Source organism: Cercospora kikuchii (genome assembly GCF_019650295.1).
Source record: "Cercospora kikuchii DNA, contig_00001, whole genome shotgun sequence".
In the NCBI taxonomy this organism is placed as follows: domain Eukaryota; kingdom Fungi; phylum Ascomycota; class Dothideomycetes; order Mycosphaerellales; family Mycosphaerellaceae; genus Cercospora; species Cercospora kikuchii.
Window position 1 is genome coordinate 131,092 of NW_025408582.1, and position 20,636 is coordinate 151,727.

The following is a 20,636-nucleotide window of genomic DNA, read 5'->3' on the forward strand; positions in this document are numbered from 1 at the left end:
GTATTGCGTCTATTATCTCGCAGAGGGTCTCGTCGGTTCGATATCCTTGCCTTATCGTTTCCTGGAGCTCTTCGGGGATCTGTACTGCGCTAACAGCGTCCCTCGGCGGGGACTGTTCCCTTGTTCGGATTGGGAAGGCGTATAGCTGCGGTTCCGGCGTAGGTAGCGTATAGATCGTAACCTGGTCGGAGAACGATACTCGTTTTTGTTTCCTAGGGGCAGGGAGGTTTTCTCGTTTTAGGATCGTTTGGCTCTGGTGCTGTAGGCGTTCATCCCCCTCTTTAGGCAGATCACCTGACCTCCTGGTCAGAGAGTCGGGTTTTTGGCCTTGTTTCCCTGGTCGGTAGGTAATCTGGAAGCGGAAACGGGACAGGAATTCGGACCAGCGCGCTTGACGGCGGTTAAGTTGCTTTGTCGTCGTAAAGTATTCCAGATTCTTGTGGTCGGACAAGACTTTAATCGGGTGTTCGGCTCCCTCGAGCTCAGGGCGCCACTCTTCGAAACAGCGGATAATAGCAAGCAGCTCTTTATCGTAGATCTCGTAGTTACATTCGGCAGGGCTATGCTTCTTTGAGAAAAAGGCGATAGGTCGTAGTATTCCTTCGTTATCGTATTGGGAGAGGATCCCGGCGGACACGTAGTCGGAGGCGTCGGTTTCGACGATAACTTCCTTAGTCCAATCGAACGGGGCGAGTATCGGGCCTTCTACGAAGGCTTGCTTTAGGTCGTCGAAGGCTTTCTGGCAAGCGGGAGTCCAGGCGAACGGAGTGTCTTTACGCGTAAGAGCTGTGAGCGGCTGGCAGATTTTCGAGAAGTTCCGTATAAAGCGGCGGTAGAAATTCGCAAACCCTAGGTAGGACTGGACGTCGGTAACATTCTTCGGTTCGGGCCAGTTCTGGATTGTCTGGATCTTTTCGGGGTCCATCCGGATGCCGTTTTGGCCAACGATCATCCCTAGGAACTTAGTCTCGTGTTGGAAAAACTCGCACTTCGATAGCTTTGCGTAAAGACCCGCATCGTGCAGCTTTTGCAGGACAGCCCGGACGTGTTTTTCGTGTTCTTCTCGGGTCCGGCTGTAAATCAGGATATCGTCAAGGTAAGCAGAGCAGAACTGGTCGAGGAATTCGCGCAGAGTGTCGTTAATAAACCGCTGAAAGGTTCCCGGCGCGCCGGTGAGTCCGAAAGGCATAACGAGGCTTTCAAATAGTCCGAAACGGGTCCGGAAGGCAGTAAGATATTCTTGCCCTTCTTTCATACGGACATTATTAAACGCAGAGATAATGTCGATCTTTGTGAAGTACTTCATGCCGCTAAGATTATTTAGAGTCTCGGTCGTTAGCGGGAGCGGGTATCGGTCCTTAACCGTAAGCTCATTTATCGCGCGGTAGTCTACACAGAGTCGTAGGCCACCCCCGGGCTTTTTAACGAACAGGACAGGTGAGGCGACTGGGGAGGAGCTTGGTCGAATAAAGCCCTTTTTGAGGTTCTCGTCGAGCCACTCCTTTAAGGCTTGTAGTTCATCTCGAGACATCCCGTAGAGGGGGCCGAATGGCGGTTCAGCGCCCTCTTTTAGCTTAATATCGTGGTCGTACGGGCGGTGTGGAGGAAGCTGGTCGGCTAGCTTCGGAGAAAACACAGAGCTAAAGTCGCGGAGGCACTCGGGCAGCTGTCCTTCGATATCGGCTTTCTCTTCGGAGGTAAATATCGACTGCAGGTCCTCGATCGTCGTATAGCAGAGGCGGTAGCCTTTCCTCTGGTACTTCGGTGCAGCATAGAGGCTTGCGGTTCGAAAGGAGATATTACAGACGTCGACGAGTTTATTCTTCCTCCGGGTAGCTAAACGGGGGACCTTCCGGGTATAGACCTTAACCTTAGCGGGGACTAGTGAGACGTTACAGTGTGACTGGCAGTACGGGCTGTCAAATAATAGAGTAGCGTTAGCGGGGCTAAGATTCACGCTATGGCCTTCCATCCAAGGATAGCCAAGAATCATCGGGCAGCCGCCTAGCTTCGTAAGGCGAAAGACAACATTTTTTTCGGTATGTTCGCCGATTCGCAGGGCGCAGACTGTGCCGTACTTAAGAGCGAACTCGCGTTCTCCCTCCTGGTCGTCGACAGGCAACATATAGACCTCTTTCTCGAGAGTCTGGATAGGTAGGCCTACCTCAGTAGCCCACTGCAGGTCGATAAGGCCATAAGCCTCGCAGCCGGTATCTAGTAGGGCGTAGTCGGAGATTTCAGAGCCGTTAACGGTGGTAGTAAACTGAACCTTTGGGGAAACGGAGCGGTCAAACTTATGTGGCACCCTAAGCGCTGTAGCAGAAATACGGAAAGCCTCTCTCTTTAGAGGGTTAGGAGCAGTAGGCGGGGATCCAGAAGACAATTCAGAGGGTAAACAATGCTTCTTACTCCGAACAACGTCGGGTAGAACGCAGGGTCGGTAGCTAGTTGCGGGGGCAGGTAAGGCCTCGCGCACACTTAACGCCGGGTAGCGACTGTTACCAAGCGTACGCCTTTTTCCGACGTGTTCGGAGACGGACTACGGGCAAGAGGTAACTGCGGGGGAGATCGTCCTCGAGAGGAGGGGGGTGAAGCGGTGCGGGTGGTCTCGTTAGCCCGCCGCTTCTCTGCGCGTCGTTGCTCGTCGCTAAACTGTTTCCAGGAAGGGCGGGTGTCCGGTTCGGTGCAGTGTTTCACCTGGTGGCCTGGCTTGTGGCAGCGGAAGCAGTTTCCGGTTTCTTTGTCTGTCCTCTGGTTCCTCTTAAACCGGTCGAGGTCCATAGGATCGGGCGACCTCTCTTTAATAGCAGCGGCGTAGGTTTTCTCGTTACGGGCAGCAGGCGGAGTAGTCGGTCGTAAGGTGCGGGGGTTCGGGATAGCAGGGGTTTGGTTGTAGTACCGGCGACGGTTCTCGAGGCCTTGCAAGTGTGCGGCGAGCTTGAGGTACTCTCGCGTCGGTGGAGGACTATGGACGAGCATCTGTTTAATCTCGTTCGAAACGGCTTGTTCGAGGAGCGTCGAGAGAGATTCCTCGGTCATCTCAGCCTCTAGTCCTAGGCGTTGAAACTCGGCGAAGAAGGCAGCAAAGTCCTTATTAGTTTGGCGGAAGCGGAACAGGTCGGCGCGGGCATTATTAACACGGTTCGGGTCTCCATAGGCGTTGTCGAGAATCTGAAGAACGTTCTGGTAGTCTGGAAGTTGACAGATCCCGTCCTTAATATACGGTAGGATCTGAGAGTAAGGAATCCCAGAGAGGCGGCTTGTTACGTAGGATATACGAGACTGGGGCGTTGCAAAGCGGTCGCAGTTTACGAACATCTTTTCGTGTATCTGAGAGACAAAGCGGCGGAGGTCCTTGCGGTCGCCGGTAAACTTCTCTGGGTCGGGTAGCTTCTCAGATCGCTGGCTAGACTCGGTAGGTGCGGCAGGAGTAGGCGGAGTCGTTCGCGGAGTAGGATCTGCGCTCTTCTTAGCGCGCGTGTCGGCAGGTAGGGACGGCGGGGTTTGTACGATAGGTTGGGCGAGTTGGAGGGCTCTCTCGACCTCTATCTTTGCTAAGAGCAGTTCCTCGCGGAATTTCGTTTCCTTCTCTTCATACGAGCTCTTCTGGAAGTCGATAACGGCACGTAGTTGAGAGATTTCAGTACGGGCGGACTGGAGGGCTTCTTGGGTCTCGGAAGCGCGGATTTGTTCGCGGACAAGCTCGTTCGCGAGCTTATCCTGGCCGTTATCGTGTTCGTCGATATAGCGGTAGGCGGACTGGAAATAGGCGTACCAGAGGGACGGGTGGGTAGCGGCATGCTCAGAGAACTGAGACTCGGTTTCCGGGAGGAACGGAGGTAGAGGGCGGTCGACAGCCATACCTAAAGGTAGGAGCTACGTAGTGTCACGGGAGGAGGCTAGCAGGAAGATAGGTATGGTTGACACAGGTACAGTTGCTACGGACAGGGCTCAGGTGCTCTGCGCTACCATATAGGTAGCCCGAATTGACAGGACGTAGCTCGAAGAGAGCACCGGAGAGCCTTCTCTCTTCGAGCGTACAAGTGTGCAGGCGCTCCCGTGCTTCCCGCGCACGTGAGCCGGGACCGGTGTTACTATCTTCCGCCGGCGTCCAGGCAGTCTTATGTCTACGGGCCCAGCCCGTGACATAGAGATACGATCTATATCCTATAGAGTATAGGTACGGATTTAATATTAAAAGTACGTATATACTTAAGAGGATCTATATTAGATAGATAGATAATTCTTATACGCCGGTCTACCTCTTTAATACTAGAGTAAGCAGCACGCTCTTTAGATTTCGACCGAGGGAAAAGCCTTCGAAAAACCCTCGCCTTCCTTTTACTCTGCAGCCTGCGTAGCCGCTTCCTTTGCCTCTGTTTTTCCTTCGGACAATACTAGGTATCTAGCGAGTCCTCCTCTCACCAGGTCCTATCTTTCCCTTCTTCTCTCCTCCTCTCCTCCTAGTCCTCTTTCCCTGCTAGCGAGAACTGTTCTAGGACCCCTTCCTGGATAAGCCACTTTGCTGTTGCATGTAGTCCCCTCTTTGTGTTTGCTAAGTCCTTCCAGTTTGTAGATCCCCCTGCTTGGAATAGGAGGTGTCTCCTCTCTGCCCATCTCGGGCAGAACATGCATACATGCTTCGGTGTTTCATGTCCCTGCCCGCAGTCACAGTCTGGTGTGTAACCTGGGACTCTCCTCTTCGCGAGGTATTGCCTCATCCCAATGTGCCCTGTTCTGAGGAGTGTGACCATTGTGCTCTCTGGTCTGGTGAGCCCTTTGTGCAGAGCTAGTCCTACAGTGGAGGAGGTGGTGGTTGCCCATGCAGGTGGCTGTTCTCCTCCTGCTCTGGTTCTCCTCCCTTCCTTTTCTCTCTCCCACTTCCTGTTCCACTGGTGTTTTGCCCACCATGCCTTGTGACCCAGGTGTGTCTGCATTGTGGTCTCTTGGCCCTGTACCAGTTGGAGGATTTCCTCCTGCCTGGTTTGGGTTGGTGCAGCAGGGTGCCTTGTTCTCCTCCCTGCTTGTGCCTGTCTTCTGATCTCCCTGCACCTGTTTTTGATGTATTGGTATGCAGGCTGGTTGTCCTGTTTCTTGGCTGCCTGTCTGGCCAGGTCCTGGGTGTACAGGTGAAGGGGGGCAATGTTTGCTTCTTTTTCCAGGACTGCTGTTGCAACTGACCTGTATGCTCCTGTGATGTTCTTCATTGCCTCTCTCTGGATCTTCTCAATGGGTTTGGTGAGGTTTCTGCAGTAGCCTTGTGTGCCTTCTGGGTTGGACCAGACTTGGCAGCCAAATGTAATGGCTGGTCTGACAACTGCTGTGTACAGGTGTCTTGCTCTCTGGAAGGATGCTCCCCATGTGGATTTGCACAGTCTTTGGAGTGATTGCATCTGGTTGGCCCCCTTCTCTGCTGCTTTCTTGATGTGTGGGCCCCACTTGAGTTTGGTGTCTACCCATACCCCAAGGAGCCTGAGTGAGGGCAGTGGTTCCCCATCAAATCCTTGGATCTGGACTGTGGCCTTAAGGTTGTGCTTCCTGCTCCTGGTGAAGTGGATAAGCTGGTATTTCTGTGGTGCAAATTCTGCACCGTGTCTTTTTGCCCATTGCTCACACTTTTGATGGGCTTTCTCCAGTTGCCTGCAGCAGCATATAATTACACTCGTTCCTACAAACTTATGTAAGGCAGGTAGACAAAGTCTGCCCACGCTTTCCCGCTTAGGGACACCTCTGCGCCTTTATCGCTTCGAGGGAGAGGCCCCAGGCCAAAGCCCCTACCCTACGCTCCATATACTGTTTGCTCCTTAAGCCTTGGTTATGCTCTTTCGGACTTCAGCGAACTGAAGACCGGTCGCCTCTCTTCCAAGACCGACATGCGCGTCCGTCCTCTCGGGCTGAGCAGACAGTGTCTCAGTCGCTGCCATTGCCCACCACGCCCCAGGAGAATGACTCCCTTCGCGTTACCATACCGCATCTCTTTGGCTATGGCCGGCCATGTCTCGCAGGCTTGCTCGAGCGTCTACTCCTAGCCAGGCAGCAGTGCTCTTGCGTTTCCACCCACTAACCAATGTATCGCCTCCTCCTCGCCTCCTCACGCCTTGCACCCCCTCCTTCTTGCCTCGAGTCTTCCCTTCGGCTCGCCTCTCTGTGTCTCCTTTGCCTGCTTCTCTATGTGGGCCTTCCTAAGTTTCCGAGCTCTTCTAGGTGACTGCTGGACTAGGTGTCCTTCTTTGTAAGGCTGTGCCCCGGGCAAAACCCTCCTACTCGCACCTGAGCAATCGACAGGCCCCTACGGGCTTCGTAGCGTTACTCCGAGCTCCATTGCCCGCCAACTAACGCCTCCCTTCTAGCTCTTTCACCTCGGCTCTTCCAAGTGCATAACGCATCTGCTTCCGGCCTTAACAACGCGTACGCTCTCCGAGTCCCCTCAAAGCCTTCCAGAGGTAGGTGGTTCGGATCCAGAGACTGCATATTGGGTGACTTGTTGTCCTTTTGGCTCCAAATACCCTCAGCTGAGGATTCCTCCCATACACCAGAGGTGTCCTATCGACGCCTAGGAGTTCCGCGGCTCTTTCGCACGCTCACGATTAAGCGGACCTGTTTCTAACGCAGGTAGGTCGTCGTCGGATGGTTTTCAAAACCATTTCGGTGGTAGTCCTCTGTTCGGAGTAGTCTTGGCGAAACCGCACCGGATTTCGCACTCCACCACTCCGCTCCACCATGCCGTGCACTTTGCCAGCACGGTCGAGTTGCGAGCTCGACCGCCTGTTTCCGCCTGCGGCCGCGTGGAGGCGTGCAATCGGTCTTCGCAGGCGAGGATCTATATTATATAGAGCCTTATTTAACTCGACCTAGACTTCTTATTCTAGCTTAAGATAGTAGTTACGCCGCGGATTTATAAGCGCTAATATCGGACAATTACTATTACGAATCTATTGTTCTATAAGGTCGTCTAATAATTTATAACTTACCCTAGTAATCGGTAAAGATCCGTAGGCCAAATTTGAGCTTAAGATAAGAGTTTTAGCTTCTAAAAGTTAGCGTAGTAACTCTAATCCTCGCATCTAGCACAAAAGCCAATGGACGAGTATATTGATTTCGAAGTACAATTTCCAGTCTCGCACTTTACGTCGACGTGACTGGGGCCGTTTATTCCAGTATTGATCGAAACTTGCTGTGCCAGGTCGAGCTGGAAGCTGTCGTAACGATAGGCACCAGACAAAAAGAAAGAGTTCCGCGGGATTGTGTATTGAGGAGTGGATGAATCGGCCAGCACACTGCAGGAAGCGTACTGTAGGGCCTGTTGTGTGAAAGGCCCAGCCAAAAGAGTAATTGGTAGGAGTAAACATCCAAGCCACTGCCAGGTGCTCGGCAGAAAGCGAAGTCTCCAGAGCAGCGTTACAGCACCAATGGGACCTTGCGCAGCTTCGTCGTGCAAAGAGAGACCGTGCAGTGGCCTTTCGTGTTTCCCGAACCATCGCCATTTCAAGTGGGAGAGACCTTCTGCGAGCAAGAATGTTGCGGTACCTCTGAGTACGACAGAGTATATGGAGAGAAGGGCGCCGATGGTGATATTGTACGGCCAATCAGGCAGGGGATGTCCTTGATAGGGAGCCAATGTGACGAACGACGCTACAGTTGCCATGATCAGAAAACCAGCCGCCAAGAACGCTCTCCACCAAACAGAGCACCAGATAACCTTGCGATTGCGGATCTTGCTGGGAGTGGATGACTTCCCCATCAGTGTTGTCTTCGAGCTGTCTTCTTTATCCGTAGCGTCGTCCGCCTCAGGATTGGGCCCAAAATGGTCCTCCTCTTGCGCCGAGCGTTGGTCTGTCGCTGCATTTCTGGTGACAGATTCGTTTCCAGCTGTACTTGTTTCCTGGTGAAGCTGGTCTGGGACCGATTGCGTATCGTCAGCAGTATTCTCTACCTGGATGCTGGAACCGGGCTGTTCTTCGTCAGGCGGAAAGCTCTGATCCGTCGCTGCAGTGTCTGTGGACAGTCCATTCTGCGCTGTGCCTGTCGCCTGTCGATGATGATCTGACACTCTGTGGTAGTTATGCATTTCCATTAGCAAAAGACCTGTGGTCGGAATCGAGCATAAGCAGTAGAGGACCAAAGTGCCTATGCAGAGGTATATATTTTTTCAAGCGCCATGATGATTGCGTCCTGGTACGAACTGTACTCCAAATGGACTGTCCCGCACAAGAGCAAGCTAACTTATTGGTTGCGGCCTTGCGAAGTCCGACAATTGTAAGTCTTTTGCGCTGTAAACCGAAAGGGCAGAAAGGTGAAGGACGTACTCACCTGCAGAACCCCTCTCATGCAAACAGAGCAGGCTGATAGACCGATGTGCGTTTGATAGCGGCGAAACCTGCACTGCGCTGTATGCAGTACTCCGCTGCACCTGTAGTAAGTACATGCTGCGCCCCATTATCAGCGTCGCCTTCTAGAAACGCTCCCAACTGCAACGAGAGCCGCGAATACGTGTCGTGATCGTGAATGGATTGTTCGCTATGTTAACCCACTCCTCGTAACCAACGCATAAACTTGCCCGTTCAGAAGAACACGTTTACCAGCCTCCTCTCTCGTCCATCTCCTACCTCGCCAAAAACCCTCCATCAACATTCATATTCACCCCACTCATCCACTGCGCATCATCACTCGCCAAAAACAGATACGCCTTCGCAATATCCTCCGGCCTGCCCAGTCCTCTAAAAGGATGCAGCGGCTCAATATCCTTCAAAACCTCCGGCGCCGCAAACAACGGATCCGTCATATGACTATGCACATACCCCGGATTAACCGCATTGACATGAACCCGATACGGCGCACAATCCAACGCGGCAGCTCTTGTGAGATTCGCCACCGCACCTTTCGTCGTACAATAAACAGAAGCGTGAGCGCTACCGACGAGACCGTAGACAGAAGCGGCGTTCAGGATCCATCCGCGGTCGCCAGAAGGTTGGAGGGGTTCTTGAGTGATCATTTGTTTAGAAGCGTATTTGATTCCGTAGTAGACGCCGTTGATGTTGACGGGGATCATTTTGTCGAGGACGTCGAGGGGCATGTCCCAGATGGGTTGGGGGTTGCGGGATTCGAGGGCGAAGCCGGCGTTGTTCTGGCCCAAGTCAGTATTTCTTCTTCATTCTGGCCAGCTTGATGTTTTCCAAAGGTGTTCTGGAGAATGGTCGACTTACGATCATGATGTCCAGTCTTCCATACTCTTTCACTGCAGTTGCCACCAAAGCTTCCACATCTTCTGGCTTTGATACGTCGGTTTTGACGAAGATGGCACTCCCGCCTTCTTTTGTGATACGCTCATGCGTAGGACCATCTGACTCTCCGTTCTGCGCAGCATCTTCACGCCATGTCCCAGGCTGCAGGTCTGCGCATACGACCTTGGCTCCTTCTTTCACGAAGAGAAAAGCTGTTTGGCGACCTATGCCCGAGGAGGAACCTGTGATGATGGCAATTCGATCTTGTAGTCGTCCTGGCATTGTGTCGCCGCTTTCGAGTTTGGGCGTGGGGATGTTTCAACTTCGTGAACCTTGCAATCGAGTCTTGCGTTTGCGACAGTCGCGTAGAAGCAATCGAACTGCTGCAAGATGGCTTTACCTGAGTGGGGTAATAGAGAAGGGAGGAGAGTAAGAAGAGGTGAGGTCAACGGATGAGGAACAACTAAGAAATATAGCTTACCATGAATCCTCTTCCGAGGCATTCTGCCCAGTCATGTCTGACCTGCTGATCCAATCGACATTGCACCTTGACAGCGGCATGTAGAGTCGTTAGATCGCCCGCTGATCCACAATGCGGCGGAGTGCAAGATGGCGTTGTTCTGCCCTGGCATAGTGGGAATTGTGGGAATAACGGCAATGTTCTCGCAAGCTCGCGCGGGACGCGGGGTTCTGGATGATGCGGCTGGCTTGGTACTGCACAGCTCCAACAGAGCTGCTGCGAAGTGCACCTCACTCGACGCCACATCGTGCAGCGCGGGACGCGTGGGATCTGCACATGTTTCTGTGAACCAAGAGCCAAGACGCCGCGTTTGCACGTGCGCCAGGAACGAGGAAGGTCTTTGATGGAGTTACAGTTTCGCGGCCGATTTTTGTTGCGGTCTCACTCGTCTCGCGCTTGCCGTGGCTATCTTTTTCCGCCGTCCATGCTGACAGCTGGTAGCAAGCTCGTGAATCTCCAGCCATGCGTATGAAAATGATCGCATCCAGCAAGCGAGGTCCATTATTCTCGGTACAGTGCTGGGTATCGATCGAGTGTGGTATTGCCATGTATATCCAATGTGTCGTCTATCGTCTCATGCTTCCAACCATTACCCTCATGCCGGCGGTCGTGTATCATTGCTTCGTCTCTTTCACCTGTACATTTGGCGTCTTCTTCTCGATCACTTCTTGAAGCTCCTCTTTCTTGGCCTGGAGATCACCTTCAAGTTTGCTTTCCTTGATAGCTTGCTCGACCTGCTCGACTGCGCGCTCGATCTCTATCTCCATTTCCGGAAGCTTGAAACCTTCTGCCAGCAACTTGCCATTCCACTTTTGCAGGAGCATGGCATCTTCTGTCCCGTTCTGTGTCTGCGCCTCGACTACGTCTGCGATCTTCTTGATCTCCTCGGTGTTGGGTTGCGGAGCGCCGCGGGTGGCCTCTCGACTCGGGGAGATCAGACCAGCGGCGTAAAGCTGGTCCATTTGCGCAGAGGGAGCGATTTTGATGTGGTTGTGTGCGACGAGGTGTTCGAGCAGTCTACCGCCGTAGAGAGCTTTGTAATGCGACCACGCCCTCCACACCAGGTAGAAGAATGGGAGATTGGGAATACTGTCTCACGTCAGCCATTGTCGTCGCTACGCGCCTAGCTCTTCAGCCACGGTGCTACATGTGTCTTACACGGGGACCAAGGCAAAGGGCGCCACGACTGGCATCAAAGCTATTGACTGCCATATCCTCTTTCTGTGGAGTCCCTGTCGTTCCGTTGCCAGTCTCTTCAGAATCTCGGGCACCTTGCTGCCGTTCAGGAAGGCACCAGGATATAGGCATTCAACTTGCAGATTGCCTTGATCGATATCTGCAATGCGCTGCTTGGTTGCAGGCGGGATGGTTTTGAGACCCCATTCCTCGAATGGAATGCGCCGGAACAGCTTGTTGGCGTAGACGGTCGTCTGCTTCTGCCAGCCCTTTTCAGCTTTCTCCCAGTTCGCCCATGTCGTCGCTGCCTTGGTGATGATGCGCTCTTGCAACGGCGGTTTTGTTCCGGCTCCCGTGGCAGCTTCCTGGACGCGTTCGCAGTAGATGAGGGTCCGTCTGGTGGATACGGGCAGCAAGAAGAGGCGCATGTCGCATGTCGCAGCTACCCAAGCGAACGGAACAACGAAGGAAGGTGCAGTCAACGACTTCCTGTACGACCGCAGCGCCACATGATGGAGTGCTGGAGTGCTGGTAAAAGGCGAGCACAGCCACGTGAAGCAAGGAAAGGCTCACGAAAGCTCGTCGGCGATGCGGTCATGCCGCCACCGAACAAGCAACGCGCGCGCAACAGGCACCAAAGTCTCTTTCGCGACTCAGCCTCACCACACTCTAGACTGCTCCATCATCGCCGACACATGCCATGTTCTGACAATGGTGTTTGCGGTGCCAACGACACCTGACAGCCTTGAAGTGCTCCCACGGTGACGGTTCTCGCGGAAGCAGGTCGCGCATCCAGCTCAAATCGTCGACCAGCGGGCTCCGCAGCGGAAAGATTGTGCCAGGAGTGGAGCTGTGCTGTCTGGATGATTCCCGGCCTTCATCATTTCGAAGACAAGATACGATTGGCAACGGCCCTTCTCTGACGCGCCCGTCGAAGCATCTCCGGTATACACTGCCTCCGCCTGGCATTGCAGTCACCTCGTGAGCTGAATACTGCCGGCCCTGTCACGCCACATTGCCGCCAGCCATGACTGCCACGCGAAGACCGTCATCTACACAACCGAGACAACCACAAGCCTCGATGCGAAAGGACTGTCGGCACCCAATACGAGACGTGCCCCGCCGAATCTGTATCGCTATCCACTGTTTTGCTAGCCTCTTCCGTCCTCGCATGGCCTTTGTGCGACCAAACACGCTGGGAATAGCAAAGCTTGTCCGCGACACCCTTGCTCCATCTGCAGGAACACGCACCCAGCACGTAGGAGTGGAGCACATCTCGCCTGTCTTCACGCCACTCGCGAGCGACGGCGTGTAGCAACCAGAGGCTTGATCAGAAATGCTGAACCACGATTCGGCCATGCACCTGCTGCATATTCAATAGCTTGGCCGAGCCTGTTCCTAGCGACCTCCATATACATTGCGCGCCAATGTTCGGTAAGTCCAACCACTCCTTTGCCGCTCCTGTTTGACCCTACACCTCTCGACGCACGTCGTGTGCCTTGCGACCTCTCTTCTTTCGTTCAACAACCACCTTCGTTTCTGCTGTTGTTCGCACTCCTCCACTGCCGATCTCTACCTCTAATTATAATGCGTTTCTCAACGACTGTGGCCGGACTGGCCACTGCAGCTCTCACTGCAGCCCAGGCTCCCAGCCTCAATGACTTCACATCTGCACAGATTGCCAATGGCGAGGCTTTCCGAAACATCTCGACATACGCGGACGAGACGATGCAATCGAACATTGCCGGGAGAAGCAACGCGCAATGCACATATGACAGCGCCAGTGTGCGAAGGGAATGGCGCACGCTTTCAGAGGCAACGCGCAAGAGCTTCACGGATGCTGTGACATGCCTCCAAAACCACGCACCAACACACATGACAAACCTGGAGGGCCCCAATTATCCCGGTGTCAAGTCACGATTCGATGAATACGTTGCTACTCACATCAACTACACCATGAATATCCACGATACCGCTGATTTCTTCGCTTGGCATCGTGCATTCACCTACTTCCTCGAGCAGGATCTGATCAATCTTTGTGGATACGAAGGCGTCATGCCATACTGGAACTGGGCCGAGGACGCCGCAGCTCCACAAGACTCCCCTCTGTTCAATGGCGACGCTTACAGTATGGGAGGTAACGGCAAATACGTTCCCGGTCGTGCAGACACATGGCTTGCTCAACAAGATGTCACCTACCCTCCTGGTACTGGCGGCGGCTGCGTGGAATCAGGCCCATTCAGCAACTACACAGTCAATCTCGGACCTATCGCTCTGCCAAACGCAGACAATGTTGACTCTTCGTTCCAATACAATCCACGCTGCTTGGAGCGTGACATCAACCCTTGGTTCTCGAACCGCTACAACACTTACGAGAACCTGACCACTCTCATCCTGGAACAGATCTACGTCGAGAACTTCCAGTGTCTATCCCAAGGCATGTGCGGCGACAATGAGTTCGGCGTTCACGGTGGTGGCCACTGGCAAATTGGAGGTTCCATGATGGACTTCTACTCTTCGCCCGCCGATCCTCTTTTCTTCCTTCATCACGCCCAAGTCGACAAGGTCTGGGCTATCTGGCAAAATCTCGACATCTGGAACCGCCAGTTCATCGTCCGTGGTACAGGCACTCTTGGCTGCTCTGCACCAGACTGCCCAGAGATGACGCTCGACGACATGCTTCCATTTGGCTTCGTCGCTCCAGACCAGAGATTCCGCGACCTCATGGATACCTTTGCTGGACCGTTCTGCTACCGCTACGAGTAGTGCGTCGGCCACATCCGACAGCAGCATATCATCAGTTGTACATACAAAACATCATCTAGCTCAACAGCACCCGACTTCAGCATCTTGTAGAAGACAAGGCGGAGGACCCATGTGCTTGGAAATGATCCAAAATGGAATTGCAAGCCCAAGGGGCAGCGTAGTAGCATAATAACATTTGTGGCCAAGGGCACGGACAAAGGCACCAAATATCAGATAGAGTAAATCTAATGCAGTGACGATGGGCAGAGGCCGCGGAGAGCAGGATTGCAGTGTTGTAGATCACCGCAACAGAAGCTTCGATTTCATGACGAGCAATGTACCATCGCAGTCGTTTTGAAATCTCTTAAAAATGCGCAAAAACAACACTGCCATGCCTCCATGTCGTGCCCCTCGGACCGAGCCGCAACCTTGACATCTATGACCTCAAGTGAAGCAACCGCACCCGCCAACCTTCAACATCCACTCATTCATACCATGATATCGCAATGACCAAACGCGCCCTAGAGGCGGCATACCAAAGCCTTATAACCCGAAATCGTCTCCGTCCAGACTCTCACCAGCAAGCCCTCATAACCCGCCTAGCAAACCTCCAAGATGAACTCCTCGCCACCAACCCAATCCCAAAAACCATTCCTCTCATCGGACAAGATCCCAAACCTCCCCCGCGAGGCCTCTACATCTACGGCCCCGTCGGAACAGGCAAAACCCGCCTCGCAGACCTCTTCGCCTCCACCCTCCCAAAACAAATAACCTGTCGCCGAACACACTTCCACAGCTTCATGAACGACATCCACCAACGTCTCCACATCGCCCGAAACTCCCCCTCTTACTCCGGCGACCCTCTTATCCCCATCGGAAATGCCATCTTCGCCGAATCGCGAGTCCTCTGTTTCGATGAATTTCAATTAACAGACATCGCAGACGCGATGATAATGCGGAGATTATTCGGAGCGATCTGGAAAGCTGGAGGCGTGATGGTTAGTACGAGTAATCGGCATCCGGAGGGGTTGTATGAGAATGGGTTGAATCGGGATGTTGTGTTGCCGTTTATTCGGGAGGTGCAGAGGCGGTGTGAGGTTTGGGAGGTGGGTGGGAGGGAGGACTATAGGATGAGTGGAATTGGGACTGCGAAGGAAGGTGGGATGGTTGGGAGGAGAGAGACGTTTTTTGTGGATGAGAGGGCTTTTGAGAGGAGTTTGAGGGAGGTGATGGAGGGGAAGAAGTTGCGAAGGGTGGAGATTCCGGTTTATGGGAGTCGGAAATTGGAGGTTGAGGGTGTGGTGGCGAATTCCGAGGATAACGACAACGACAGTGCGATGACAACAACGACAGATGCATCAAGAAGATTCGATCTGGTTACGGGATCCTTTCACCAATTCTGCGAACGACCTCTCAGCTCAGCAGACTACCACGCTCTCTGCTCCTCAACAACAACACTCTACATCTCCGGTCTCCGACAATTCCAGTCAAACGAGAAAGACTTCGTCCGGCGCTTCATCACCCTCATCGATCTTGCTTACGAGAAAGGCACGCGAGTGATCTGCCACAGCAATGCTCCTCTCGCCGAAGTCTTCACGAACATTGTGCCTGTCGACAGCAAGCTCAAGAACAAACTCGCCGAAGGAATGCGAGTCAAAGCTGGAGGCGGAGCTTCGTCGAGCATGATGAGCACTTTCATTGGAGAGACGGAATGGTCTGCGACAGGTTTACAAGAAGCTAGTCTTGCCACTGGTGGCGCTGGGGAGACGGATGTGGGGTTTGCAGTGGGAAGGGCGATAAGTCGGTTGTATGAGATGGGATCGGACGCGTATGGTGTGAGAGATTAGACGCGTAAAGAATAGAAGTGATGGCTGAGAGGAAGTGAACTATGTGGCATAAATGCAAATCAGTGCAAGAGTTGAAGATATAGTAAATTTTCATAAGGAGACATCTCGCGATGTCAATAGCTGGCACAGTCTTCGATGCACTCAATTATTGTTGGCATAGCTCGCCAAGTCAACCGGGAAGACAATTACAGCATGAAGACGAATCAAACCTTTCATTCATCATGAGTCGTGATCATTCCTCCCTTTGCGAAATCCCCCCTTCCAACCCGCCCTCAATGCTTCATCACTCACAATCACAAACTCCAACCCACCCTACACCTCCCCATCCCCGAATCAATCCCCAAAGCGCCGAAAACTTCCTGACTAACATCGATCGCACCTGCATCCTGCACCGTCATGCGATCAACAACAGTCGCATAAGTCTCCGCTCCTGTAGCCAAATTCCAAATTCGAATTTTCTGTCCGCAGAGAGTATTCGCGTTGGGGTTTCCGCCGGGAGTGCTCGCGTCGAAGGTGGGAGCGTTGAGTGCTACGGCTGGTAAAGAGGGAGGGATGCCGCAGGCGTCTGGTGAGGAAAACGATGTTAGTGGAGCAAAAGAGGAAGGAGGTGGGAGGGGAAGATGTGTACTGCCGGAGAAATCGCCTTCTTTCCAAGTCATATCGCCTTCGTGAGCAGCGCCTTTCCTGATGAGAGGATGTGTATAGAGTGTTGTTGGCGCTGCGACTGCGAGGCCGAGAAGAGCGAGGAGGTAGATGGAGTTCATCGCTGCAGAATGAGTGTGTTTTGCGAACACTTCAGCTATGCCGAAGCCTCGTCACAGTGCGCTTGATGTGAGAACGATGTGAACAAAGTCCTGCATTTTGTGTATTTGTCGAAAGCGATGTGTTAACAATTTTTTTGTCTTACATTTCTTGGATCGCTGAAACCTTGTCTTGGATATGGCTTTTTGGCTTCCAGGTACCGTTCGGGAACCTCAACGCTGGGTCTGCACGACCAATGGCCGCGGGTTTAGATCTGCAGTATCGAAGATGTCCATCTGTGTGGAGTTGGAAGCTTTGGAATCTCCATGGCATGCACCAAGCATTTCCAGTACACGAAAAGTCCCGGATGTCTCGTTGAGGTCTCATACCAAAGTCGTGGAGAAGCGCCTGAGGCTGCATATACCGATTGCTGTGCACGGGACCACATCAACTGCCGCAGAGAATGGCTCAATCCGCAGTGTTGCGAACATCAGTGAATGTGTGTACTGGTGAAGGCCGACGAACACCAGCAAGAGTGAATTTGGTGAATGTACACCATTCACTATATTCCTCGGGAACAAAGGTCAAGCTCTTGCCGGCACGTTGACATGATGATTTCTTCCAGTGTCCTGAAATCTTCCTTGGTAGAACACTTCGGTGGCCTCATTGTCCTTACTGGTCTCGAGTCAGCCTTTCCGCAGCGATAAATATTACACTGCCACCCTGAAGTGTTCCCTCACAACCGCAAGATTCACACTCATCTCGAGACTCATCTGTGATATTTCTCACAATCACGACTCTCTCGAAATCACACCAAAGCAAGCCAACGAGCATACACCAGCCATTTTCAATCATCACTGCTCATTTCCAGAAGCACTGGCGAATCTCAGAAACACGGACAACAATCAAACCAGCAAGCTTCCCGCTCGTCCGCTTCCGCAAACCATGCCTGGCTCAGAGAAGATCAAGCGAGTTTTCCAAACCGCTTGCAAAAAGCTCGACAAGGTAGTCGGCAACTCGCCATCAGTCCCCACTACCTGTCCGACCTGCTACGCCCGCTACTGCTCCCAGAACTCCAAAATCGCTTTGGTGGAGGGTGCGAAGCAGATCTGCGCCGACTGCATCGAGGAGATGGAATGCCAACTCCACGACGAGCTGAGACGACTGCGGAGAGAGAACGACTGGTCGGAGTACAAGTACTACGCCAAGGTCAAGACACCCAAGTGTAGGAAGGTTGCTCTCGAGAACTTGTATCGCGAGGTGGAGCAGGACATGTTGGGACGCTCGGACTAAGCTTGTAAGGTGTGAGATCGATGGAGAAACGAATGAAGAGTCAAGTTAGCGTCTGCAAATACAGTAGCATCAGAGTGAAATGCAAGTTTCCGGTCATTGTCAGTGTCCTCTCACTCCAATGTAGACACATTGTCATGAATGAGGAATGCCAGTCCTGGCTCGTTCGTTTCTGAGTGCAGAACATTGTCTGGAGCACTTGTCCGCCATCCACTTTGATCAGTAGAAATGGCAGTATTCCAGAGAGGGATGTATTTTGCGACTTTTGGTGTCGATGTCGAGACAGGAGCAAAGCGAAGAGGGCAGCTGAGGCGAGGCAGCAATTCTTGGCAGACCAATCTCGCGTCAGTTTCGCGTCTCCAATGGCAACACAACGTCGACTTCCGTTCCGCGACTGTCTCGGCTCGACAGACGGTGGCGAAGACATGGCTTGTATTCGACGATGCGATGGACGACGACGACTTCTTCAGCGACGATGACCTCGCCGCCATTCCCGCCGACACCCTCCGCAAGCTCGAGGAAGAGGCCGTCCTCAAAAGCACCCAGGCCACTCGAGCTACGTCCGTGACCACCGCTCCGCCACCTCTGCGAAAGCAAGCACACACCGCTGCAAGCCTCAATCGCCCCGGCAGTGTAAACAGAAATTTGCCATGGCGACCTCCACAACCCTCGCGGCCTAGTCAGCCGAAAGTCCCCAGCGCCCCGCCTGCCAGCGCTCCACGACCACCGTCTTCGGATTATGGCTACGATGACGAGGATGTCATCGATCTGGATGAACCGTCTATGGTCATTCAGCCAGCGTCAAGGCCTGCTCCTGCTCAACCACAGTACCAGCAGCAGCAAAAATCGAACCATGGCAGCAGACAACTCGACCCGGAAACGGCGGCAGCCTTTGCCGCCGCAGACCAAGAGTTGAATGCCAGCCAGACCTTTGGCAGATGGCAGCAGGGACAGACTGTCCGAAATGCACACGCAGGTCCTGCCATGGACTTGTCAGCCATGCAAGCTCGAATCGCAGAGCTCGAGGCTGAACAAGCCAAGCTGAGGCAAGCGGAACACCAGGCGAGAGAAGAGGCACGATTGAAAGCGGGCGAGATTGCAATAGTACGAAGCAACCAGGAGAAGGCGGCCAAGCAGTACGAGACCCGCCTGGCTGTAATGCAACGACTACATGCGGAAGAGACAGCAAAAGCCAAAGCTGAGATCGAGGCTCAACGGAAGGAGCGGGAGAAGATGCAGACGGACAATCGATTCTTGCAGCACGATCTTGCCCGTGAGTCTGAGCGGGCAAAACGAGGCAATGTCCCTGCTCGATCCAAAGCCACCCAGCAAGGCACGCCTCGAAAGGGCAGAAAGGCAGCTCGAGGTGATGGTTTCGATGATGACGAGGTACGACTGGCCAGTCCGAGCCGAAGCTTCGATCGAAATCGATCCCGAGGAGAGCAGACACCCAAGGCTGGTGCGAAGCGTAAGAGACCAACACATGACAGTCCTGTGGCGCTTTCTTTTACTCAACCACCACAAGCGCTGCGCACCGAAAGCACGGAGCAGACGGCGGCATCTTTTGGCTCTAATGGTGCAGAGCCTGTCGTCAAGGAAGACACGCGATACGAGTTCATGCAGCTCATTCTGAACCACTGCCCACACGAAGGGCACGACGCAACGGTCGAGTCTCTAGCTAAGTATAGCTTTCCTTCGAACCCCAGCAAGACACTTTCATCAATGTTCATTCACGACATCTCCTATGCTTCAACATCCGAAGATTGCACTCTGCCACTGATTGCTTGTCGAGCCTTGCTCAAGATTTGGGCAAGATGCCTCGAAGACAAGTTCTTCGCTCCTTTCTACCTCCTCTTGGACCTGCTGCGCTTCATATTGCGGACAGAGCGAGCGAACGTGAGAGTTCAACTACTGGAGGAAGCTATACCACTCTGCAGTCGAACAATAGACTTCATTGCGGTGCCACTTTCACGTGCAGCCAAGAATCCGACATTCGCTGCAAGCATGGACATGAAAGCGTTTGACGAGTTGGCCGAAGAGCTCGATGTGGAGCGTGTGATGGAATTCCTTCACTCGCTTTGCTTTGCAGCGACCTTGGTCGATGGCAAGAGCGAGACATTTTGGAGTACCATTGACTTCGCCTTCACGCTGCAGATGCTCGGGAAGGCGCAGCCTATCAGCCAGATCGTATCAGTTCTGCAGATGCTTTCGACATCCACAAGGGAATTGACTTTCGGTGCCATCTCATCAGAGACAAGCAAGCAGCGGGACTTTGAGCGAGCCACCGTCGAAAGACTCACGAACCTACTCTTCGAGACCCCGGTAGCGCCCTCTGACGAAGCTCCTTACAGTGTCGAGGAGATCATGGAATTGCGATTGGAGGTGATCAAGGTGTTCCGTGCCATGTGCTATACCGATCATGGAGGCTTGCTCTTGGTGCAACAGCGTAGTGCGGTCGGCAGATTTGTGCGGTTCCTGGACGCACAAATGGCTCGCCTGTACAAAGCACAACCTACTATTGGTATGCCGCCAAATCCGGACAATATTCCTGAGGCTCACGACTTGATCATTGCGTCAATCAACATGGTGGTACGTATTCTTCATCATCTGATCCGTGCCTATGAAGGTACACTGGAGATTGTGCCAAAGCTGCACGCAGTGCATGGCGGGTATCACAAATTTCTGGTCAGTCTCACGAGAGTTGCGTTCAGCGAACAGCTCTGTTTCGAGGCAGGCATAGAAGATGAGGTGGCTGAAGCTGCGCACAACATTCTGGACAATGTGCTGGGACCGGAAGATGGAGATGCCATTATGAGGGCCATCGAAACTCCTCGCGGGACGAGAGGCTCGTCGACGGAGAAGGCTACAACGAGCCGAGGGAGAGGCGACAGCCAACGAGACGACGATACGACAATGAGCGAAGTAGGATGAGGCGATACTGGACTCGCCAGTGATGAACACCAGAACGCTCATGCATGCATTAATAAAACCTCAATAATGGACTCTACTGAAGCCGAGCCGCAGACGTCACCTCCAGCTTCCGAGCTCGGAGCAACTCGCGGGGCTTATTACCGACGCCCCTCATTCGCGTGCTAA

At 53.3% G+C, this 20,636-nt stretch overlaps 7 protein-coding genes across 7 annotated transcripts; 4 read left to right on the forward strand and 3 right to left on the reverse strand.

Annotated features, from left to right (window-relative positions):
* Positions 1-8,602: 8,602 nt before the first annotated feature.
* On the reverse strand, positions 8,603-9,503 carry CKM354_000002800 (uncharacterized protein; the record flags this gene model as incomplete). Its single annotated transcript, XM_044795109.1, has 2 exons — positions 8,603-9,124; positions 9,204-9,503. 2 exons carry the CDS (start codon positions 9,501-9,503, stop codon positions 8,603-8,605), a joined length of 822 nt encoding a protein of 273 aa, XP_044651044.1.
* An 852-nt stretch (positions 9,504-10,355) lies between these two features.
* CKM354_000002900 (uncharacterized protein) lies at positions 10,356-11,345 on the reverse strand (the record flags this gene model as incomplete). The annotated part of the gene is made up of 2 exons (XM_044795110.1): positions 10,356-10,830; positions 10,900-11,345. 2 exons carry the CDS (start codon positions 11,343-11,345, stop codon positions 10,356-10,358), a joined length of 921 nt encoding a protein of 306 aa, XP_044651045.1.
* Positions 11,346-12,504: 1,159 nt separating this feature from the next.
* Positions 12,505-13,683, forward strand: CKM354_000003000 (uncharacterized protein; the record flags this gene model as incomplete). The annotated part of the gene is made up of 1 exon (XM_044795111.1): positions 12,505-13,683. One exon carries the CDS (start codon positions 12,505-12,507, stop codon positions 13,681-13,683), a length of 1,179 nt encoding a protein of 392 aa, XP_044651046.1.
* Positions 13,684-14,168: 485 nt separating this feature from the next.
* Positions 14,169-15,509, forward strand: CKM354_000003100 (uncharacterized protein; the record flags this gene model as incomplete). The annotated part of the gene is made up of 1 exon (XM_044795112.1): positions 14,169-15,509. The coding sequence occupies one exon, from the start codon at positions 14,169-14,171 to the stop codon at positions 15,507-15,509; it is 1,341 nt and encodes a 446-aa protein (XP_044651047.1).
* A 293-nt stretch (positions 15,510-15,802) lies between these two features.
* Positions 15,803-16,273, reverse strand: CKM354_000003200 (uncharacterized protein; the record flags this gene model as incomplete). Its single annotated transcript, XM_044795113.1, has 2 exons — positions 15,803-16,074; positions 16,138-16,273. The coding sequence occupies 2 exons, from the start codon at positions 16,271-16,273 to the stop codon at positions 15,803-15,805; spliced, it is 408 nt and encodes a 135-aa protein (XP_044651048.1).
* A 922-nt stretch (positions 16,274-17,195) lies between these two features.
* CKM354_000003300 (uncharacterized protein) lies at positions 17,196-17,543 on the forward strand (the record flags this gene model as incomplete). Its single annotated transcript, XM_044795114.1, has 1 exon — positions 17,196-17,543. One exon carries the CDS (start codon positions 17,196-17,198, stop codon positions 17,541-17,543), a length of 348 nt encoding a protein of 115 aa, XP_044651049.1.
* A 444-nt stretch (positions 17,544-17,987) lies between these two features.
* Positions 17,988-20,471, forward strand: CKM354_000003400 (uncharacterized protein; the record flags this gene model as incomplete). Its single annotated transcript, XM_044795115.1, has 1 exon — positions 17,988-20,471. One exon carries the CDS (start codon positions 17,988-17,990, stop codon positions 20,469-20,471), a length of 2,484 nt encoding a protein of 827 aa, XP_044651050.1.
* Between the last annotated feature and the right edge of the window lie 165 nt (positions 20,472-20,636).